This window comes from Amblyomma americanum, chromosome 9 (genome assembly GCF_052857255.1).
Source record: "Amblyomma americanum isolate KBUSLIRL-KWMA chromosome 9, ASM5285725v1, whole genome shotgun sequence".
Lineage (NCBI taxonomy): Eukaryota > Metazoa > Arthropoda > Arachnida > Ixodida > Ixodidae > Amblyomma > Amblyomma americanum.
Window position 1 is genome coordinate 86,008,506 of NC_135505.1, and position 24,906 is coordinate 86,033,411.

General features: G+C 44.1%; 1 protein-coding gene across 1 annotated transcript in view; it reads left to right on the forward strand.

The window, feature by feature from the left end:
- The window catches only part of LOC144104974 (venom metalloproteinase antarease TserMP_A-like), a 43,778-nt gene that overhangs the window by 9,663 nt on the left and 9,209 nt on the right, over positions 1-24,906 (forward strand). The window contains exons 3-12 of the mRNA XM_077638198.1: positions 1,655-1,744; positions 3,022-3,145; positions 9,349-9,396; positions 9,469-9,587; positions 9,773-9,844; positions 9,937-10,070; positions 10,144-10,193; positions 11,921-12,029; positions 13,629-13,781; positions 21,624-21,774. Coding sequence (XP_077494324.1) covers positions 1,655-1,744; positions 3,022-3,145; positions 9,349-9,396; positions 9,469-9,587; positions 9,773-9,844; positions 9,937-10,070; positions 10,144-10,193; positions 11,921-12,029; positions 13,629-13,781; positions 21,624-21,774 — 1,050 coding nt within the window. The remainder of the gene's footprint in view (positions 1-1,654; positions 1,745-3,021; positions 3,146-9,348; positions 9,397-9,468; positions 9,588-9,772; positions 9,845-9,936; positions 10,071-10,143; positions 10,194-11,920; positions 12,030-13,628; positions 13,782-21,623; positions 21,775-24,906) is intronic.

Here is a 24,906-nt window from a genome sequence, read left to right on the forward strand (position 1 = left end):
TACACGTCATGAAAAGCCAATATTTAAGATCACGATTATTACCCTGCCGTGTTCCTTATCCATTCTGCGAAACGAGCACTCGCTTACTTCAAAGGTCGCTGCCGCATGTGTTGTGATTTACCGTTTCTGGTTACGGCTATGATAGTTCAACTCTCTAGCAGCGCTGCACCGTGCTCCGACGCGCTGTTTTGTCGTCGTGCTGTTTTTTTCGCTGCGCTGTTCTGTCGCTGCGCCGTCTTGTCCGGTGCGCTATTTTGAGAAGCGCTGTTTTTTCCGCGCGCTGTGCTGTCGCAATGCTGTTGTTTCCCCTCTCTAAGACGACAAGAATATTACATTTGCTCTTTGCCATGCTCGCTAGTTGCAGCTCTAAACCAAAAAAAAAATGCGCGAGTGTTGCGGCTTAACTGTGTTCAACAATTCTTGAGTATCCGTCGGTGGACCTGCATTCATTCGGTGCTGTTAAGGAGTTGTATATCTCTAAAATGCAGTGCTACAAGCAGTATTCTGTGAAGGTCACTCCCGAGAGCTTATGATTTGCGCAAACATTTCCTTAGGGTTTATGATGTCGCCCCTTGAGAACCATTAGCTACTAAAAAGGAAAAAGTCCAGATGCTTGTTCTGCCGTCGTAGGTAATGGAGGAATGTTCGCGAAGTTTCAAAGTGTCCTCTTAGTATGGCCTGCTAGGAGTATCCGTATTTTAATGTGAATATAAAAACAGAGATACATTTCGCGTATTTGACGCTGACAGTGAGCCCTGCCGTGAGCGAAAGAGGGTACGGGGTGGAGCAGGCGAGCGTTAAAGCTATTCTAATAAGAGAGTAATTAAAATGGCGAGAATTGGGCCTGGTATGTTGTTCATGATCGTTCAACGCGCTTAAATTTTTACAGAACGAGAGGACAACTGCGTTGTTGTTGTGGTGTCTTTTTGTTTTGTAAAAATTTAGGCGCGCTTAACCATCATGAAAGTATTTATTCACTGGCATCGACTTTTCGCAAATATACGGCTGCAAAGCAAAGTTATGCAGCTTGTACTGCAACTTCGCAGTTTAAGAAAAATTTGTCCTGGTGCAGGGTTCGAATCCGGGACTAGCTAACTGAGCTAACAGGGACGGCTAGCATATGGTAGGGTGAGAGCGAATTGATCAATAACTCGAAGTGGGTATGCTGGTATTAAAATGAAATATCACACTAAGTGCAAATAACAAAAATTACTGAGAACAGGCGTAAGGCATGTAGAATGTCCCCACCAGTGTCGTCACAAAGAGTTATTTAGCAGCCAAACCTTTATTCAAACAGAAGGTGCGAAGTTATACTGTCAGCCAACGAATCAGTATCTAAGCTTTGCTCATCGGTGTTTTCATTTGCTTCGAGATACTTCCACCAATGAGGCACCGACATTTTTCGTAGCGCTTGAGCTCTTGAATAAGAGTGGAAGAGTAAACAGCATTATATTTTGGGTGCGCAACGCTTAATATCGCAGTAAGATGCAGCGTAATTTTTATGCCATGCAGTGGCGCCTTACTAAGAAATACGACTTTACACATGGCAGGACAGAGGGTTTATTGCACAGCGACAAGAGAGGCCTTTTCCTTGTAGTGGGCGTTGTCAAGCTGGTAATTATGATGATAATTTTACACCTACTTCTGCTTTCAGATGGACGGCGAAGTACTCGAGGAAGACTTGTATCATGATCCTCGATCCTTTGCTTCCGTAATGGTCTCTGAAGAAAATGGACTGCAAGTGGTACGACATTTCTATATAACATTATAGTGTAGGGGCCCAGAAGCACTTCTTTCTTATCTCATTGAGGTTTTGAATCACTTCAAAGCTACTGGTTTGCGTTTTGATCCAAGTCGCGTCAACGTCGAAACTGGCAATAGAATACTAGTACTAGGTGGTTTTCTTTTACAATGAGATAATAGAGTGTCTTTAGAAGCGCTTCCTTAAAAGAAAAACGGAAAGAAATTATTCGATTGCATGATATCGGCTCATACCCAAGACGAATCTTTGTGTGAAGAGAGAGCTGAAGACGACTGGTTGCGCTGTAAAGATGCCCTAACTTTAGTAGTCGCCGAAAGAAGTGTTGCCCGCATAACGATTACCAATACCTCCGCCGCCTCCAAGGCACTGCTCCGCTTCTTGCGAACTTCTGGCCTGCACGATAGGCTGTGACTTCAACGAGCGCTGACTTTTCAGAGTGCATTGGAGGCGGCGGAGGTTTGGCAATCGTTATGCGGGCGACACTTCTTTATGGGTCTACGAAAGTTAGGTCGCCTTTACAGCGCAACCAATCGTTGTCGCTCCGCTTCTTGCGAACTTCTAGGCTGCACGATAGGCAGTGACATCAACGAACGCTGTCTTTTCATAGGGACTTCAATTTTGTGCTGCCCTCTTTTCTCTTTCATATTTTTATACCCTCACCCTTTTCCTCCCGTGTAGGGAAGCAAACCGATTACTCTTCCGGTTAACCTCCCTGCTTTTCCTCTTCTTCTTCCTCCACCTCCTCCTCCTACGGCGCCGCATTTTCTTGCGCGGCATTTTGGCTTCGTCTTTTTTAGCGTGACGTCACACGTGGTAACAGATAGGCGGTGGGAAGCGAAGGAACAATCAAAGACACGACAGCTAGCGCAGCGGTGGTGCGAGCTGCCCTCCTAGCGTCGCGCATTGATCCGGCCTTTTCAAAGGAGACGTGTTTTATCAACTCATGGCTAATCCATCTGATATCTTCTGTATACAGGAGAGCTAAGAAAAACAGTCAGGCGTATCAAACGCATCGTAGTGTGGCGTGCGTTCAGACTCGGTGCGCCAGTATGGCGTACAACACATTCAATGCATGTAACTTGCATCATTGGCGTGTTCTTCTCACGACAGTTGCGTCTTTGTCACTCACAACCTACGTGACTCAGAGTTGAAGTCAATGGGAGACGAAAAAAAATTTATTGAATGCAGAATTAAATGTTTAAAACTCTATTCTCGAACGTTTAAATGCTTATGGGGAAATAATTGTTTCCATGCATTAGGAAGGTGTCTTGGGACCACAGCTGAGAATAAAGCCAATCAGCGGGCAAGAAAGGACAATGAGAGGGGATGTTCCGCACGTTCTCTACGAATACAAGGACGACAGTGCTCCACTTATAGGAAAAGGTAAGTATGAATTTAAGGATAAGAAAAAATGAATTGAGCTTATGATGTGCTGCATAGGTTGTGGAACTCAGCGAATGGTGGTCTAAACATTGCGGTACTAAAAAATGGCAGAAGTGTCCAGAAACGGACAGAAGCTTGCGGGTTGTTTTCAGATACCTTGTGTGCGGGCAACGCACCAAGAACCTGCTCTCTGCGCTCAGAATGCTTTACATTTGGAGGTTATGGCCTCCTGCCTATGTGCGTGCAGCGGTAGAGAGAGGTTTTGAACTATTTAGCGGTCTTCTAGGATCGCACGTTCTGCCAGAAGACATCAACGGCTCGGCGAGGCACGGGTCGCGTAGCGCGAACCACGATGACGTTAAAAGTCGCACGAGGCGCCAGGCACAGGCTGCTTGCACCGAGTGGTCACGTGATCGCAAACAGGAGCCACGTCGTAGTGGGGGACGTACAAGTAGCAGCTGGGGCTAGTAAAAACAAAAAAAAAACGAGCAGGCGACTTTCCGCCAGCTAGAAGGGCGTTCTCCAAAGTACAGAGATCCGGCAAAAAAAGGCCAGTACGGCAAAGCAGCACGCAAGGACCCGTGTACATATGACCTTCGGCAATGCAAAAAGGCCACTGCTAGCAAAAACGCTTTGAAGAGCACTCATAATACTGTGTTCTAGTTCAAAAAAAGTGAATTCTGAGTTTACTAAAGTGCAGCGCCCAGAAAAGACGATTTTGGACGCATATACAGTACAGACGCCTCAGAAAATCTTTGAAAGCAGTCGTGGCAATGAACGAAGTCTGTCGTGCCTGCATTTCGAGAAAATATAGCTCGGCACAGACAGCGCGTTCACAACTGATGTGTCGCTCGATATATTTATGGAAAAATAGTTTTCTTGAAGAGCGATCCTAATTGAGAGCTGAAGAAAAGAATGACTTTTGTACGACTGCTGAAGGTGTTGCGGTATCCGAAAGACCCTAAAATATCAAGTCACTCCATAGACAGATCTCATGACTGCTATTTTCAAACAATTTATTTTGACGGCAGCCATGAACTATTAGAAATATGGAATAAGCTTTGGCGGTTAGGCATTTTTTTTGCGCAACAAATGGTATACTATTGATCAGCACCATGGCGACAACTCTGCGACCTGTTGAGTTGAATACCAACACACGAATGGGCCGCTGATTAAAAGCAGTGCATGGTGTTGAACGGTGCTCTGAGTTTTGGCACTTGGGATTTACACAGTGTATTCTGTCTCGCAACATGTTCGCTGGCCAAATCAAAGCTGTAGCTGGCGCAATGGCACTGATGATGACGGCTACAAATTTTCTGGCGCAAGCATAGCTATCATATTAGTGGCGTGACGAACGCTTCCCAAAGCTTCGTGCAATAATAGATGGACTCTTAAAAAACAGCTCAAAGACGACGGGAAGCCTTGGAATTTCAGCCCGCGATTTTTTTGTACCAGCTGTAGATAGCTTTCTAATGCTAGCCGACTAGAAACCGAGTACACCAGCTCAGTGAGGCGGAGGTAATGAATTTGTAGGCGAGCCTACGTTTACCGTGGAGTAGTAGGAATAGACTATTGCCTCTCTGAATATGATCATTAGGGCAACTTTGAAAACGCTGTCAATTAAATAACACATTTAGACAAGATATTGTATAGAAATACATTCTCAAGCTGCCATAAAATTGAAGTTTATAAACAGACAACGATATGGCAGTTCTAGAAGATAATAAGCGACGAAGGAAGTGGTAGGGCCTCATTAAAGAGGTAGATACGGTGTGTGAGATCTGTAGCCCCAAAGATGCATATAGGCAATGAGGGACACCGTAGTGGAAGGCTACTGAATATGTTTCACAGTTTTGGGTCATTTAACTAGCTATGACAATGTACATCACACGGGCGCAGCCAGCTGTATATTAAGGATTGGTTAGTTGTTCTATGGGGTTTAAAGCCTTGTAAACTCAAAAGTGTGCGGTCTTGTAAGGTGTACCCTGGGCCGTCGTCAAGCTGCTTAGTGCAACATTTAGACCCGCGGATCATTTTGAGTTTCTGTTTTGTACCGCTGTAGAAAACAAACGAATTGAATTGAAAGAAAGCGGCTCAGGCTACGCCGTAGTTTTTTTTTATTAGTTACCTGCATCGCCCCGCAGGGCATTACAGCAGGGGGGTACAGACTTCATTTATAGGTATAAAGCAATTATTGCAGTGCATGGAAAAATGCTTCGTTAGATGTATACATACAATGCTCGATGGCAAACTGTTCCAGTCCCGAACAGTTCTAACAAAAAAAGAATAACGCAAGACGTCACCCTTGCAAGAAAATTCTCTGACCTTCAAGCAGTGGTCCAGTCGCTTTGATATATAATGAGGTGCCTGGATATAACGGCTCCGGAAATTTTGACCACCTGCGGTTGTTGAACGTGCATTGACATCGCACAGCACACTGCCCTCTAGCATTTCGCCTCCATCAAAATGCGACTGGCACAGCAGGGATTGATTTCGCGTCCTTCGGTTCACAAGCTGTTCACCATAACCAGTCAGCCACCGCGGCAGCGTTGTGAAAGAAAATGAAACTGCCCGGTTATAATTTTTATTGCTTCCATAAGCATTAATATGCCGAATTCGAAATAGTTTGGTGCAATATTGAGTCTGCATTTAATAAAGCCCGTTAGAAATCGAAGCCTCTCCGCGCTCATAAAACGACCATGTGGCGCCATCGGCCGGCATACAGATTACTTAACTACGTCATCTTAAGACTTTTAGAAACGTAAACATATTCCTAACTTTGGTTTGGGCTAAAATAATAGATTTTCGCTAAAGTTAGGAATTAAAAAGTTTTTCAATGATTTACCCACACAATTGCAGTCCCTTTATATACAGCACGTGGTCATAACCTGGGACTCGTTGCGGTTTCGGTTCTGCTTCTCCATCCTCTGTGGCTAAAGTATCCGCTGCTCTATCCTCGTTTACATGAACTTATATCTAGTTGGTGTTTCATGAACCCGACAGCGGGGTCTCAGCCAGGGAATCGAGCTGAGCAGGGTCAGCCCAACTCGACAACTCTGTTTACATGAACTGGATGTCAACGTGTCAGCTGTCATGGCGCGCTGCGAGGTGTGGCTACACAAGTAGTAAACCGGCTCCGCGCTTCTGTTCTCTGCAGAATATGCTTTACCGAAGTGTTAGAGATGATTAGGAATAATATGCGGAGGGGGCTGCGTGTCAGCCCACAACTTGAGACGGAGATGAGGAGTCGAGTACACAACCGGATTCGGAGGCAGAGGTTGTGCGTCGGGCTGTCGGCGCGAGGGGCCCACTACGCGCCGTTGCGAGCGGCATAACAACGACCGATAGCAGTCCAACGCCTGCGTTTAACCTGAATGTCAACGACGGGCCGCACGCAACGTATCGCACCGACACGGGGCAAAGTGCGAGCTCGCAGAGCGCCAGCGATGTAGGGGGCGCGTTTCTCGGGGCCGGCCAGCCAGGCTGGATGCCAGCCGCCGGCGTCAGAAAAATGCACCAGTATTGTTTGTTCACGTTCATAATAAGCGATGGGATAGATTAATGTAAACAATGAATCATTTTTTGATGATCGCTGGCCAATACCGAATATCTTAGTTGTGATAACTGCGATATAAGCAAATGTAATCCTATAGCCGCTTTGCTGTCTGGCCGCGGCTCGCTTGACATCTGCTAGCTTCGCTGCTGAAGGCGTCGGGGAAATTCAGGATATCTTTATTTTATTGTGGGAGAGGTTCACAGTCAAAGGGGTGGCGAGAGTAGTACCTTTTACAGCTCTGATCAGTTCCGAAGTTCCCTCAGCTGCAGTGTCAATGCGGAACCGCCAGGCTTAGCGAAAACCAAGGGAGCAAGGCAGCTTAGAAGTTCATCGCCCGGTGCGTCCTTAGGCGGCGTCGTTGCCGAAAGGTCGGCTGCTGTCGTTTCTCGAATACAGAGGCAACCTTTCTCATAGCATGGCTATTCAGTCTGTTCTGGCGCGAACGTGAAATATACCGAGCTTGCAGGCCGGCCGGCAAGCCTGAATCCCGTCCGCCGGGGTCATAAAAATGAGCTAAATATTGTTCTTGACGTAAATAATGAACTCTGTGATAGAGAAGTGTGAAGAATAGATGATTTCTGGGCATCGGTGAAGGCTGCCGAGTTGCTCGTAGAAGCAAAAATTGTGTTACGAGCAAATTCCTGGTCGCAACCGCCTCTCAGCAGCTGCGGTACCGCCATTGCGGTCTGGATCGCGCGTCTGCAGCGTCCGCTAGTTCAACTGCCGAGCGCGTCGCGGTAATTTACAGCATTTTTTGTTGTGATATGCTGTTTATACGGTTTAAGCGATGCTAAGATTAGGCTTTTTGTTATAACGCAGGCGACTTCCGACGTGCCATCCGCTGCGGCTTTGATGGGAAACAGGCTGTAGGCCTAGCGGCGACCAGGGCAGTCAACGGCGTCAGACTAGTTGCGCAGATCGTCGCCCGGCGCGCCCGCGTCGAGCGCCGTTACGAAAGCTCACTACTTGGACAGGCATTCTTTGATATCGCTCGAGTACAGCAGGCAGCCTTTCTGATAACATCGCTATTTTGTCTTTTCTGGTGCGAAGTTCAAGTAGCAAAGCAGAACTCAGGCACTGGGGTGCAGTAGTGAAGTGTTGCACCCGCTGTTTACCGAGCTTAAATCTAGTGGCGCATAGATGCTTGCCGCTCTGTGTGTCCCTGCTTGCAGTGCGCGGCAGTTCGCAAGCGGCGACCAGTGCGGCGCGCCGGTCAAATTTTCGCACACATGTCAGCCCAAGAGCAGACTACGTTCTAGCAGGCGACGATGCAGCTCAGGAAGATCGGGAATTTTTTATTTACTTGGCGTGACATCATTTTGACGCTACATTCGAGTCCATATGTTGCTGGAACTTCTGTCAACTGTGGCTGAACAGACCTCGCTGAACAGCCGCCATGCTTTGCTGACAACAGAAGCCTCTGATTGGCTGCTTAAGATGACATTTCCTGTAGAGTTGAGAGGGACGCGCGCTGGAAAACAAAAATTTAGTTTTTTCTCTATTTATTCAACCCGGTCGATGGAACAAACCAAGGTATACTGTAGAAGGAAAAGGCCAGAGTTCCAAATGCACACGCCATCCAGAATTTCCGGAAAACATTTCGCGACCCGTTTAAGAGATGCTGAAAATACACATAAAGCTACATGGCGCGGTACATGAATTTGATACACATTTTTGTTCACTTCACTAAACGTGTTTGGAAGACCAAATTTTTTAGTGCCCGGTTTTCAATTACGTTTATCCCGTCCCATAAATAAATTGCGAAAAGCACTCTCGCGCATTCATCAGTGGCTCTCGAGCATTGAAGTGAATCAATATTTGCTTTGGTTTTATCGTGCTCGTTATTTGAAGGCTTCACTGTGTCGAGTGAGTAGCCAACAGCCTTTCGAACTAATGGTGTCATTGAGCGCACAGCTTTGTAAAAAAGTAGCACAAGTCCATATTTTGTCATGTATCGTATCTCGCTGCATTCTTTCGTTTTTCGGCCATTTTGTACTACTACCTGGCCATACAGGGCTAAAACTGAGCAATTAATGCTCATAAGTTAGCAATAGATATGAAAGCAATAGATATGTCTTCAAATTTGCGGTGAAATCTGAACCTGGTTAATTTCAAGGAGGGAAATTGATAAGTCTTTGAAATTACTTCAAGAAACTAAGGCCCCAGACGTTGGCGTGAAGCCTATGGGCACTCACTACACTCACAGCGAGAAACCAGTAAACCATTGGTCTATTATAATGTTCCGTGTTCTACTGAAAACTTTTTTGTAGCCTCGTAGGGATTTATTTGTTCCCATTACTACTGGCTTTAGCTCACTGAATTTTGGTTTTCGGAGATACTCGGAGGTGCCTTCTTTAGGCTCTTCATAACTCAAACGGCTCCGCAACTGTCTTAAATAATCGTTGTAGAGAATTTAAGTATACAGTTTAAAAGCCGAGGCCACTGGACACTGGTGAACGTTGGTACTTAAACCTAACTAATTCACCGTATGCGACAGATGATCTTCCAGGACTTCATCGATGTTGTGCCTGTTTACTAAGCCAGCTACTATATTGTCTGGTTTTTAAAATTATTTGTTAATGTCCATGCGTTACGAAATCGCAAAATGAGTTTGGTTTCTTTAATCCGAAAAATATGCTTGTTTCAGGTGTTCCAGTGACAGAAAGGTCAGCGAACGTCACCGAACGCCAACAAGGTAGGGGTCTTTAGGCTCCGCGACTTATGTGCAATTCGAAAAAAATAATTCACGATTTTTGTTTCCTCTAAGGCAACTACATGCCTGCTGCAGTGTACCCTGAAATGATGATTGTGGTCGACAGCACATTTAGAGCCCAATTCACTTCTAATAAAACACTGCTGAAGTATCTAATAATTACCTTGAATTCGGTAAGCAACAAATTTATCTTTTACTTTTGTGAAATATAATATGGACAAACTTTACTTTTTTCTTGTTTTCGGTTCTATGAAAGAAGCATAGCGCTGTGGTCTTTATTGTCTACAGACTGACGTTGCATTCGGCTGCTTTTCAAAAATTTATACTGCGTATTTTCAAAACGTTCTCTTCCCATCAGGTTAACCTCAGGTACCGTACCGTATCAAGTCCAACTGTGCGACTAAAGTTCCGAGCTCTTGAGATTTTGACTGTAAGGAGCCAATTTTTTTACGTTTACTTTATACATGTATTCTCTTCTCTTAATTTTGATCTAAATGTTTACACAATGCTTATTTTTTCCAGTCCGCTGAAGAAACCTTCTTGGTGCGCGTTGGAAATATGGTAGTCGGCCTCCAATCGCTCAATCAGTGGAGAGATTACGTCAACCGCAATCCGGATAAATACCAAGTATACGACGCTGTATACTTAGTTACAGGGTACGATGGAAGGATAAACCTAAAGCTGACGTTTATGTTTAATGTTCGTCTTTTTGTCTGCTATTTCGTGCAGGCTGGACATGGCGCAGTGGGGGTACTATGGCTGGGATGTGGGCCTTATGGGTGAGCTGCTTTTATTATTTTTCCTACGAATGATATAACGTGCCAAAAGTTTTTGTACGCACACCACAGAAGCGGGGTAAATTAATTTTACTCGAGGCGTCGTAATGCTCTCCAGGAATTCGCCTAAGCATTAAATTTATGCTTCTTCAGTGTAATATGAAGCCTTGGCCATAATAAGATAGGCTACATTTCGAGTAGATGCCTTTTTTAGGACATCTTCACACATTTGCTACCATAGCTAGGCACTAGTTCGTGGGGAATAAAGAACATGGGGAGTGTCCTGTCCAAACCTGATACGAAGAGGGAGAAGAACACATGAGAATGGAAGCGAAATGAAATACCATTGTCGAGCTCACGCTGAGAGAGGCCTAATGGAGGACTCGAATGAAAATCGGTAAGGCGAGCGGCGTGGAGAGAGCGGTTCCTGGTTAGACCACCGTTCACTCGTGATGATGTTGGTTAATATGGTGGAGACTTACTGCGCCACTGTAGCGTGTCATTTCGTCTGAATCTGAATGATTTTTAACTGCTGAGAGCCGTTTTGGAATATATTCGCACAACAAACTAAGCGAGTAAGCTGTTGTAAAAAGCTGCGTCACTTAGTAATCGGCTTTTAGTAATTACGGAATTACATTGCTGGTCTTCATTTGAAATTTTCTGCGAATTTCTGTAGATTTCGAGCTCAGTTATTTCTTCTTTGTTGCTAGGGGCGCCTATATGCACGTGCTTTGCTGGTCAGCCAGGGTGCTAAATACGCCAATTTGCTTCAAGACAGAGTTTAATGGCAGTGCGACATGGCTGAAGGCGGCAGCAGTAGCGGATACGCGCCTTATGTCCTCGTGACATATTGTTACCACGTATGAAAGGGAGTAAGAAGTGCGTGTCCACATTACAGCTCAGTTGTGTAGATGAATTACGCTGGCCATGCAGAGCCGTCCCTGGCGGTTAGGCGACCATCCAGTGGCACGCAACACAGGCCTTGCGCCTCTTGAAAGCTGCGATGTGATAAGCTAGGACGAGCGGTCCTAAGACGCCGCAAAATACATAGATTTAGTTTTGAGGACAGGAAGGCGCAGTAAATGTCTCCCTTCTTGGTGGACACATCAAGCACGCCATGAAGGAATAATGCGTAGAACGGAGTGAAAGAAGTGAGAGCACAAGAGGCAATGCAGTGGAGGACTCCAGAATAATTTTGACCACTAGGGGTTTTCCAAAATGAAAATGGCATCGCAGAGCATCATGTTTTTCGTCACTTGCGCGTCCATCTAAAGGTGACCCTCAGCTGTAAAACGGAGCCGATATGCTTAAGACATCCGCGTGCGCGGCTTACACACGGTGCGCGCGTGTGTGGGTAAGAATGAGTTATAAGGAAAGGTGCGGTTGCAATAGTTCCCCGTCCCCTTGTCTTGAGTCTTCCCTGAGGCGCGCTGAATGCATTCTTAACACGCAGTCTTATTGTGGATGGACACCTTGACAGTAGTATTAAGACAAGAAATCACAGTATGGCTGAAATATTGCAGATAAAAAAAGAGCAACAAAGTTTGCGTTTTCCAATTGCAAAACATTGCGCAATCTTGCGTCGATAGTCGCCTAAATGTATTTCTGTATGAGATGGTTGTTGCTCAGCGAAGACGAGCTTTTTTCTGCTTTATTCTTTTTCTTGATGTCTTAGTTATAAAAAAAGGAATTTGTTGTTTTAAATGACATGCTTTATTTTCTGACAACAGGTTACGCGTTTATTGGAGGTGCTTGCGGCCTTAGTAAAGTTGGCTATGGTGAGGACACAGTTGGAACCTTCCGAGGAGTCCGAATTCTTGCCCACGAGGTTGGACACCTGTAAGAAACCTGTTTAGATCTTTCTTTGGTTCAACATGTATGATTCAATGTTTCCAGAAAAATGCGAAGTTGCCTTCTAACGGCAGGTTTAAAGTTACCCTTTTACCGCTCCATGGAACCTTTGTCGTACTAGAGCGCAGCTGAGTTCTTGATAGCAGTGATAAAATAGCACAAGGTGCCAGAATTCTCAGTAGGAGAGAAAGTGCATTGAGCCCAATGACATGAATAGAGCATTGCTACATTGCGAGGATAAGGTTAGGTGACAATTTATTGTTTAGGCATCTCTTGTTCGAGCCCTTTAGGAAAGAACAGCCACAAGTCGCTCAAGCTGCTAGAATAACAATCTATTTATATGAAAGCTCCACAACGACAAAATAAAAGAAGGGTTCTCAGGGCTATCCGAAATTGGGATGCTGCCACAGAATGCATGGTGTAGCACCAAGGACATTTAAGTCCTGTTTTTAATTCCTTGTACAATATTAGTGTTGTGTGCCTCTAAAAGATTCGTTAGACTGGCTTATAATATAAATAGGATAACTAGGGCTCTGCCAACAGTGGCTAAAAAAAATAAAATTGGACTTTCAAATTTGAAACACATTTTGGTTTCTCAATTTCTTCATCTTTACTTTTCCTTATATATCTCATGAAAGAGACGTGCGCTGAACGCACTTGGTTACAACATTGTAAAGACATGAAATTAATTTACAAATCGTAATACAAATAGTCTCAAATTAATACCGGTCATTCGAGCTGTTTATGTGTAAGATGTTAATAAATGCTTAAAATAATAAAATTAGTGATTGCGCTCCTTTTGTCTGACGAGCAGATTGAGTCTCTAACATTTTCATTATTTTATGTCATATTTTACACTGTGCAGCATCTAAGGTGCTCCTTTCAGCACTCCTTATTGATAAGTCGCTCGAGTTCAGCTCCTACAATACAACATGCGCTCGCGGCGTCACTAAAATGCCAGGGCATGTTAACCGTTAAACCTTCGTCGTTGAAGCAGCTGTTGTGGTGTAAGCGCTAATATATAATTAATGACATATTCACGATGTGCGACATGGTATTGCGCGACAACACACATTCGCAGTCCCCCTCTGGGCCACTCTAAGCTCCAAGTAGCACCAGCTTGCTTTTGGCACGAACCCTGCTGTAGCTACAAATTGCATTACCTGAATATTAAATAAAAGAATAATTGCTTTCTATTACCAAGCATCAGTGAGCTAGAACGAAATGCTGTCCAGAGTAGTAATAGAGCAAAATACCTCTACATAAACTGTAAAAAGTGCGCGAAGGCGCTACAGGAGAAGTTCAGCTGCACAAAACATGTCGCAAATTGTCAGCATTTTCAGTGGCACATTCACCATTTAAATGGTGGCATCACAAGATTCCGTACATATAGGTCAGATGAACATCATGTATCTCTATTTCCTCACTTTCAGTATTTATAATATACTGCTGGAAGCTGTTTACTATGAACAGTACAGGCAGACTGATATGCAAACTCAATGAAAATCAAGACCAAAGGGATACATTAGAGGACAAAGGCGGTTCCTATACCCTTTCTTTCAACGGAACCCTTTTGCCATTCCACAGTCTTGGTTGCCCTCACGATGGCTCGGCGAGCGGCTACTATTCATCTGTGAACTGCCCTTGGAACGACGGCTTCATCATGAGCTACAAAGAGGAGAGCAGCAGGAGTATGAAATTTTCGCACTGCTGTAACGAGATGATCACCAGGCTGGTGTGGTGAGTTTGCATGGATAGTTATTTCTTTTTGGATCGTGGTAGCAAGACCTCAATATGAAGAACAAATGAGACTTTCAAATTTGACATTAGTGATGCCTTATAGAAGAGGAAAATAAGAAATAGAACAGAGCAAAGAGGGGACACGAGTGGAAAGACCGATACAAAGAGCGCTTGAATTTCGGCTTCCTTACTGCTCGCAGAGAGAAGTATAAAATACCACCAGTTCGACAAGAACAGAGAAAAAGACAATGACAGATTGTAAAGATCAGTGCAGACGTGAATCAACAACGCATGGGTCATCAAGTGTTCTTTTCCGAAACCAGAAGCCGTATTTTGTAAAGGTTCATTCTGTTGTTTTCTTTCACTTGACCGTGACGTCAGTTATGACAAAGCGAAAGGACGGGGGGAAACGACCAATCACTGACACTGACTGTTTGGTTTCGGCACCGCAACTAGCCGCACTAAATTTGCTGGATCATGTTAATTCGTCCCGAGAAAAAAGACTTCGGCGTTACCGCGTTTCCACATCACAAGTAGATGACAGATTTGGATGGTGTGCATGGCGGCAAGGACGGACGCTTCTCGCTGCGGCGAGGGGGGGAGGGGGTTTCATAATGCTAATTTGCAAACCACTGTTGTGGCACACAGTTGTCATATTACGAAAACTAAAATTTACCTGAACCTTTTTTTTTCATTGCAACATGGTAAAAAAGCACTCTTCTGACATGAAATATATCGCTGTTACAAAATAAATGCACCCGCGTTTCTGCTCGGCGAGAAGCGGTAACAAGAAGAAAATTGCAGGTTTGCAGAGAATTCTGAAACTCTCTTAGACGACAAAAATACTAGTGTCAAGCTCATTTCTTCCTAGCTGAACAATGAAAAGACGCTTACAGCCCCAAAATAAGGGCATTATTGGCGAAAAAAGGCAGCGAAACTCTGCTCGGGTAGAAACAAAGAACTGGAGCAACTTCAATCGCATGGAAGTCACAGCTCATTCTGATGGCCACTCGAACAAACACATGTCAGAATTATGAAAACAAACAAACCAACCAACAAAAAACAAATACAAACAACCAAAGAACCGAACAAAAACAAATAAGCGCAAGAAAAACAGCGAAGAAACGACCACTACATACGGGTGCAGACATAGTTAAATATATCACGCTATTCTGTGCTAATTGCAATCACGCTTTCTCTATCGAACACGCAGAAACATTATTTGTTCATGATAAAGCGTACTACCATCCGCTACCATCCTGCACGCACCACAACTCTCAGTTTTAATTGGACAACGCGTGAAAAATGCTACAAGGCATAAGTGTGTTTCGTTTACTTTTTTTCTGTACCTGTGTACATCTACGTAAAAATCGCCCGTGCCACGTAGGAAGGAAGAAAAACAACATATTCTTCATCGGAAATAAAGACAGTGCTAAAGCAAATACCACTAAGCTTTTGTAGCGAGAGCTACACTATGCTACTGAGTCGAGAATTTCGCCGTGAGCCTGGGAGGCCGATAGTGCGCATGGGCGAAACCAGAGAGAAGCAGCAGGTGCGCGGCGCATGACGTCAGAGTTCGCCGACGCCGCCGCGCGAGAAGCCGCACCGACCCGAATACGCGATAAGGGTGAACAGCAGAGAAGCGTGCTGCGTTCGAGTACTGGAAAGTGGCGTCGTAATGCAGGGGGCTTATGTGGCACCACAAACCTCTATCAAGGAAACTGTCGATGTGGTTGCCACGTGTATACTTACATTTGGAACAATGTCTGAGTTGTGTGCGACTTTGAGTAATTTCAATAGGGAACAAGGCTCTCTGGTCGATACATGAAAGAGAACTTTGACCTTAATTTAACTAGTGATCCTTGCATTCAGACTACACAGTGGAGAACTACCACTGACCTTGTGTATCTGAGAGAAACCAACCAGTCTAAGTACTGTGTAGGCAGCATTGAGACAACTGCGTGTTACTTTAACGATCATCGGGCAGTGTTTAGCTCTGTCAAAACAAATCAATAAAAACAGTATTTCAACGAATACTTCTATAGTGCTTAGCATTATACTCACGACAACAAGCACGACAACATGCGTAACCAGCGGGGAACTACTGCTCTCACTACGTATATCCTGGCATAGCTGAGCTAAGCACTGCCATTTTTTTATTCTGATCCCTTTGATAATATATCGAGGAAAGTGGACCTTCGATAACCGTAGGCCGCTAAGTCATCATACAACCACTCAAAACAATCATCGCCAGGAGAGGGCTAGTAGCGAGAAAGCTCGTCAGACGAGTCAAACGCTTCACACTTGTCCGTCATTTGTTGTCTTCAGCGCCGGCGCGTCAGTGCGATAAGGGAACAGGGCGCGTTTATGCAAGTAACACTAAGTCACATCACTAATGTGTTTGTGCCATGTTGTGCAACATTTCATCACATTTTGATTCTTTTTTTATCACGCAGTCATCTGAGGCAAGAACAATGAAAATGATGAGCAAACGCACATTAATAGACAACCCGTTCGCGCTACTGCCTCCGAATCCATTCCGCCTTGTCAAAGGGAGCATGCTTCATCCCATTTTCGCTCATCCAGCGCTACCCAGCCGAGAAAATCCGTCGGTCGAGGAAGCTCCTCAGGCGTGTCAAGGACCAAAGTAAATTACGGCAAGATCACTGATTGCCAAATGTGATTCAGGTTTTCTTGATCCAAACTTTGACAGATGAATTGTGGCGGACGCATTTATCGACCATGTGACAAACGCATTTACGGCGTTTTCTCTCCTTGACTCACTCGTAATCTTGTTTCGTGTGCCTTTTTTGCATGTAGAGTTTATCAAAAATGAGTATACATTCGCAAGGCAGGTTCATAAGCATTGGTGCCCCGAAACAACCTTGTGTATTTGTAGTTTTGGCCATCATCATCAAAACCACAATCAACCTGACTACGCCCACTGCAGGACAAAGGCCTGTATCATGTCTCTAGAATTAACAGGCCTGTCCTTTGCAACCTGCGCCCACCGTGTGCCCGCAGAGTTCTCTATCTAATCCACCCTCCTAACCTTCTGCCGCCCCCGCAACGCTTGCCTTCACTTGGAATCCACTCCGTTACCCTTAAAGACCAGCGGTTATCTTTCCCTCGCATTACATGCCCTGCCCAAGCACATGTCTTTCTCTTGATTTCGACTAGTATGTCATTAACCCACGTTTGCTCCCTCACCCACTCACCCGCTTCCGGTGTCTTAGCATTACACCTATCATTTTTCTTTCCATTGCTGGCTGCGTTGTCCTTAACTTAAGCTGAACCCTTTTCGTTAGCCTCCATGTTTCTGCCCCGTATGTGAGCACCGGTAAGAGAGAAATGTTGCATACTTTCCCCTTGAGGGATATTGGGAAATTCCCATTCCTAATCTGAGAGAACCTGCCATATGCGCCCCGCCCTATTCTTAATCATCTAGTTACTTCCCTCTGATGATCCGGATCATTGGTCACTAGCTGCCTATTAAGTAGACGTATTCCCCTACAAATTCCAGCCCGTGGCTACTAATTGTGAACTGCTGTTCCCTTGCTAGACTGTTGAGCATTACTTTGGTTTTCTCCATATCAGCGCTCATTGAGGAAATATCGCGTGCGCTTTTCGTTCTGCTTTCAAGTTAGTAGCGCTTTTTCTACGTATGGTAGCAAGCGTAACTTGAATTTCTTGGTGCACGCACTTAGCCGATCGTCGTTGGCGGTCAAGCGTACTTCAGATATGTTAGCTTGTAGGAAGCAATAAAACTGAGGTCGTAACAGTAGCTCATGTTCTAATTAACTTCCTAAAAGGCTCATTTGTGCTTATATTACCTTCCGATGGGCCTTTTCGGGTTTTTGAGCATGGCCTCTGAAAGCGTAAGCTTCAGGTCCAGGTGACACCTCGCTAAAATAAAGCGGTCTTTTCGTAAAAGCCGAGAAGTAGCACGGGATCGCACAGACTTTTGAGCGCAGCCATCAAGCACAAGATGACAGCAACACTCCAGAAAGCATATCAAGAAGTAAAAGTCAACTGCAGGTCCAAAACTTAATTGTTTTTATTCTGGCAAGTCGGACATTGCAATCAGAGGACCTAAAAGAGTTTCAAAAGAGATAAATGACTAACGAAACGGTTACTCGAGTTCAGCACAAGGAGCACGATACTGTTAAAACAAAAAAAAGTCAATGTGGCATTAGTAATTTTATTTCTCGAAGCATTTGAGTTAATAAAAATGTCTTGACAGCCAGAGCAAAAGAGAAAACAGGTGATCCGGAGTTCCCGGGTTCGAACCCGACCGCGGCGGCTGCGTTTTTATGGAGGAAAAACGCTAAGGCGCCCGTGTGCTGTGCGATGTCAGTGCACGTTAAAGATCCCCAGGTGGTCGAAATTATTCCGGAGCCCTCCACTACGGCACCTATTCTTCCTTTCTTCTTTCACTCCCTCCTTTATCGCTTCCCTTACGGCGCAGTTCAGGTGTCCAAAGATATATGAAACAGATACTGCGCCATTTCCATTCCAAAAAAACCAATTATTATTATTATTATTATTGACCTGACTCAGCTTCGGGCTCTACTTAGGCATTAACTAGACGAACACATATGATGCAAATTACGGTTTGCAAGCAAAACAGAAAATGCGAGTATTTCATGCTCCTACCAATTTTATTCGTCTGGTGCGCCAAATATGACAATCTTGGGTTAGAAAGCAGTAACCGATGAACTTATTGAAACTTCAAGAAAAATTTGTAACGAATCATTTTGCAGAAAGTGACTGCAAGTTCGTGCTTTGTTATTCTGAGCATGTGTGTGCAGTAAAATGTCGCTTATTCTTAACCGTGACAACTGCGCATCTGTGAATACAACACGAAATGCATTACGCCAGTTACTGATCTGGTGAGGAGAAGCAAAGCTGTCTTATGTGTACTGAAAAAGTAGTCGAACTTTTGCCATGGTCATCCGTAAAAAAAAAAAACGTGAAGCTATCGCAGGTGCTGATTGTAAAACCATCAACTGTAATCAATTTTGTAACTTTTCTAGCGGGAATTATTACAATCTCTTCTACGAAGTCTATGTTGCACGTGAAGGACGAGTAACGAAGAGTAATTTTTGTGCATTTTTACAGCTCAGCAGACATTTTATTTGAATTACTGCTTTTAACTATTGATTAACGAAGACGTGCCACAGTTTGCCCCTTGCACAGGTTTTGCTCCAGTTTGTTACTTTCCGCATCGCCATTCACATTCTTCAGGAAAAATTGCAGTAATATGACACGTTTCACCGTGCTCCGATAAAGCTTTCAGTTTCTTTAAACATGCCTGTTGCAAGAACATGGGGGCTTTATTAGTCTATATAAACGGCTTTTTTTTTTTCGGCACCTGCAGAGAAACACCGCTAAGCGACTCTCCTCTTCTTTTTTTGGAGAAAAAGTTCTTCCTTTCGGAAAAGTACTGCTTTGCCACAAATTGTAGTCCTTCCCATGACTGCGAATCATCTCTTAGGGCACAACTGCTTGTCCGAAGTTAGCAACTAGTGGGTTCAATCATACATCCAAGCAGAGCAACGGCTTACGAAAGAAAGGAAAATTGCTTGTGTTTAGGAACGGCTTACACGAAGTACATTCTTCTGAGAATAGGCCGTGCGGACAGCCCACAATGTTCGTGTGGTCAAGAAAACGAGGATGTGGCTCACCTATTATTGGATTTTCGAGTGCACGACAACCTCAGGTCGCGATTGAAGAGAGACTTGAGCGCTTTTGATAAAACACCCTTTCAGCCTACAAAAGCTCTTAGGCCCGTGAGCGACATGTGAACTGCAAAAGCCAGCATTTGTGGCATTGATAGCACTCCTTGAGGACAGTGGTATTCTTGGGAAGTACTAGCTTTGTAGAACTGGAATCAATGCTTGAGCTCTTACCTCTCTTTGTGTGAGTGCTTGAAGATCTTTGTAATTTGCTTTTGCTGTGTTTGCTGCAAAAAACATTTTTTTTTCGGTTTTTGGTAAGCGAGTGTGTTAATAGGGATATTATCAATTTTTGGCTTGTGTACTTCAAAGCAGCTTATTTCTTGTTCATATGTCTTATATATTGTATTGTGCATTGTTCTCGTAACATTCAAGATGTTTTTGTTCTCTCATTATTGTTACTTTTCCTGACGTATGTACTTTGTTTTGTATGTTCTTTACTGCTTGTGCTAATTTTATGTTATGTTGAATTGTACATCGTCGGACCAAGCGGTTGCTACGAATTGGTGAAAAGGAGTAGCCGGAGCGTCTATGCAGCACCAACCTCTCCTTTACTGTTCATGTAAATAAAAAAAAGGAAGACCGGCGCCCGCAGTTTCAATAGGACTGCTGTTTCGTCGCCTGGGAGCCGGCCGCGTTGTTCGCACCCACAGCTTATTTTGAGTACTAAATACGTGAGTTATATATGAAGCAAAAAAGAAGTAACCGCAACCTGCATCGCAATTTATCCAACGTGTCACTGATATTTGTTCACATATGTGGCTCTTTTATTGTCTTGCGCTTCAGTAGCTGTCTTTGATAAGCTTCAAAACATCGACTACGCGTTTACAACGGCTTTTTTGCGCAATATATGCAATTGAGACATGTATTTTGACGCACAGGAATTTGCAGTAAGCGTTATTTGAATGTGGCGACAATCACTCGACGCCACCCGGTGCCGTATCTGCGTGGAGTTCATTCCTAGCTGCCGCCGCGGGTGTAGGGTCTCTTCTTTGCCTCCAAGCACAGCAATACTACGCCGGGTGACGTCGAATCTACTGCGCGGTACCCCAACGGTGACCGGCCTTCTGCCACTTATAAGCATCTCTTCCCTGGAAAACAGTATCAAAATCATATACTTGAAGAAACACAATTGCATTGCATGTAATCTTTAAGCAAACCACTGAACTCCGTACGAGCTCCGAAAACTCATGCTTCGCCACATTCTCACTTTATGTTTGTTTAGGTGACACTAAGATTTCTTGAAGCATCAGTCTAGATCACCCTACGGCTAGAGACGGTGCTATCGTGATAAACAACCTTATCACGATACTTTATTTTAATAGTTGCGCAATCTGTCTGACACGCTTGAAAAAGCCCCCAATTTCCTAAGCAGCAAAGATACCTTCGAAATTGGAGACTAACAGTGGAGCAAAGCCAGATAACGAGGACTAAAAATGATATTTCTTTGCAACTATCTCTTTGCAACGGTCTCTTTGCCACTGTGGAATAACCATTTAATCCTTGAAATCGGCGCATCCTTGAAATGGTTCGATCCTACATTAAGTCTTTATGCAGAGCCCATTTGAACTCCGGAGACTAGTGTCGTCGTTAGTCTCGAAAACTGGAAAAACTGCTTAAGTTACTTTGATAATTATGTTGATAGACATTGTGCCGTCGCGCTCCAAAACAATTCTGCTATTCTTTAAAAATCTTACTTGACAACATTAAATAAATAAAATAATCTAGGGCTCTTTGAGAACAACGTAGGTGGTTGTAAACAAGCGTTCTATACATCCAGCTATTATTTGGTGCTACGTTGCTTGCGCTGTTGTGTTTAATGGTAAGAAAAAAAGTTATTACGGCTAGGTTAACAACAAGTGCAGAAGACCAACAAAATACTTTGTATGGATCACATAACACTACAGAGAAAACAAGAGAGAATTAAGTTTTTGCTTTGCGAACAAAGCGTAAGCATTTTTCCTGAGGTACACAATGCTGCCTTCGTTTGCGGTAGTTTTGCTGTGCTGAATGCAAGCAACTTGGCCGTTGTCCTTAGAAGCTTAATTTTTCTTACAGACAGTTTTCTGCCTGTATGAAGTGAATAATCTCTTAACTGCTTCAGGTCCCAGCAAGGGCAGTGCCTACGCGTAAAGATAGCGAAGAGGAAAATACGAGGCAAATATTTTATTAGGTACCTACCCGGTGATATACTCAACAGAGACAAAGTGTGCCAGTTGGCTTTCCCCAGAGTCTTAGGCACACGCTTTATTGCGGTGAGTACACTCTTGGTCAGTGATTTAGGTTTATCTTTGTCTCCTACTTATTTCATTTATTTCACGCAGTATTTAATGACTTTTTTTACCTCATTTTAAGTTAAATTTTCATGACCACTTTTTATGATTTAAAATTTGTTGCGGATTATTGGAGGCCACACGGCTAAGAACTGCCATGTCGAGGAGTTAACCAGAAATGATGTAAAGGGCGCACATCAATCATCAATGCTTAGTATTTGAATTTGTCGGGAAAGTGTACTTCACTGCGGCAAAAGGGGAAAACATCGTGTGTCTGTGTTAATGGTAAAAAAAAAGATATGGCATTTATGAGCTGAAAACAAGAAGCATGACACTCATGAGTCAGAAATGCAAATTACGCAAGTGGAGTAAAATAAACCGCTTACACAATAAAAAGAAAACATCATTTTGCAGAGTAAACCAATCTAGTTAAAAGCAGCTCCCGCATCCTAATGTAAAATATTGGTCAAATGACTCTCCCTTACTAATGCATGCTCAGTTTCCTCTGTGTTCGTAGAATGCTGAAATCGGATTAGCTGCCAGACGCACATTTGTTTCTCCCATAAAGTGTGTTAGCGACCATATTTCGCAAACATAGGCGAAAATTCCCCCGAAAAGCAACACGAATCCAAATGGAGGATCTGAAGCTAGAAATTTAACGATCCTGAAATCATATCAATAGAAGTTGGGTTCAAAACACTTCAAACTTTTTTGGTCCAGTAAATTCCTCCTTCAGGTGCCCCGAGCGGCATTCGCACCACAGATGAAACAAAAAGAGGGGATTTCTTTTCTGACGTCTCGAAGTATTGTACTTTCAACTCAGTGTCTCGTGCTGTGTGTTATATCTGGCACAAGGTTCTTAGCGGCGACTAAATTGTCGCCATAATGTTTCATTGGTATGCTCCGTGCTGATAAACGTTCGGTGGAAGCTGTATTGAAGCATGAGCTTCCTTTGGCATAGGTAATAAGATTATCAAAAAGCATTTATTACTACAGTTTGCTGAACGAAACAGTTTCCGTAGCCTGAGTACCTTCTTCTGCAAACGGGAAAACATGAAGTGGAAGAGGAGATGCGCGAGTGGCGAGACTAGAACGGAAATTTAGTTTATATTCTGCGCGCGTACTGACATTGCGCAGGATGTCGAGGTGCTCAGAAGTTTGAGGTGTAATCACCACAGGATGGCAAGGTCTCGAATTATGAACGTTTCGAGTGAAAATAGATGAACAACAAGAGAGTAAAATATATAGCCAGAGGAAATTAGAAAGCATCTAAGTTAGAGGCACATAAAAAAAAATTAGCAATCAAAAAAACAAAGAAGTTCATAATCTTGACACCGAGCCGATATTGTGCTTTAACCAAGGACGGCGGCCCTAGCTTTCAAGCAATCAATGATTGTCAGATAAATAGCATTACAGAGTATTTAATAGAAGCGGAGAATCGGCTGCTAGACAGAAGGTTCAATGAAGATGTGAAAGTGGCAATAGGTAAAGAAAAAAGATGCCGCCACCGTCTGGAAGACGTTGAAGTAACGAGCGTTAGCTGTTTGGTGTACTAGAAATTGATATGAATGAGATTAAAGTGAGGTACTCCCATAGAAATACAAATGTGACATATTGGATTCATAAGTGACGTCACCAATCAATCACTTTCTTCTTCTTCTGAGGTTGTAGAGAAGGATGAAAGTGGGAAGACACGGGCTTGTCTACTGGAGGGCTAGCCTCCACGCCCACTGCCGGCGTGTCATAGGAGGAGGATGGGAGAGGGAAAAAAGATTGAAAGAGGAGAGGGTAGGCGCGTAGCCGCAGTGATCATGTCAAATGACATGTGCTGCCCCCTGAGGCCTATAGGCGGCCGGAGAGGCCGGTGGCCTCCAGGAAGGAGAGGAGGTGCCGGAAGGCCTTGGCAGGATGGTGACCGCCGGGGAAGAGAAGGTGGTCCGGTGAGGTGCAGGGGAGGCCCATGGAGCGGCATATCAGTGACAACACCAAATCACCAAATTGGTGAATCACCAAATGGGTATATCAGTGACGACACCAATCAATCAACAATTCGATATACTAATGATGCCACCAGTCAATCACCAATTGGGTCACTATATCGATATACAATGGGGGCAGCCTTCTGGAATTTTTCGCATATGGAAAATTTCAAGCCGAAGGGAGGTTGTAGCAGACCCCAAGAAATCGAGTAACGCCTTGAGTCAGAGCTAACGCTCTTAAAAAAACACGTTGTGTACTGATGGCGAACTTCAATTCAAAGGTAGGCAAGAAACAGTATAGAGCTATGGCAAAGGTGCTTTGGAGTGAGGAGTTATTAGTTGAATTTGCAGGACAAAATAATTTACAGGCCGCGGATAGCTTCCTCGTAAAGGGGCGCGCAGGAAGTGGACGTGGAAGAGGTCCTCAGGAAAGTTTAAGAATAAATAGACTTCATGCTCTATACTTGCCCTGGTCTAGGGCAGGATGTCGAGGTCGTCGGAAAGGCAACATGTAGCGACCACGGTGTTCTAACATCTAGAATAAGCTCACACTTTAAGTTGGAACGGGAGAAACTAGTGAGGCGGAAGCCCCTCAAAGAGTTAGCACTGAGAGAGAAAGTACAGGATTTCAGGAGCTCTCATTGGCTACGACCGATGAAGAGGACCTTAGTGTTCAAGCAATGAGCGATAACCTGTGAGAGACCAACACGGGGTGCACAACAGAAGCAGGTAGTAAGATAGCTCGTGTACCGGTAGGCTGTCTCTGGAGGCGAAAAATTTGATTTAAGGAACGTCCAGGCATGAAACCCTCTGACTCAACTGAGAGAGAAAAATTCGCAGAGCTACCAAAGTTATTCCACATGCGTAAGGCACGTGACCTAAGCAAGAATAATACGCCGAGAATCGAGCATGCTCTAAAAAAACGGATGTAGCCTAAAAGCGGCGAAGACGAAAGTAGGCATAGCAAAAAACAGATAAATGCGTTAAGAGGCAAAGAAGGCAGTGCCATCTGTAATATGCATAAGAGAGTCACCGAGGAGTTCTGCACAAATCTTTAGAGTAGTCTAAATAAACCGGAATATTGGACAAGGGCACAGGTAGGAAGGCAGCATTTTGGCGGTAACAAAAAATGTAA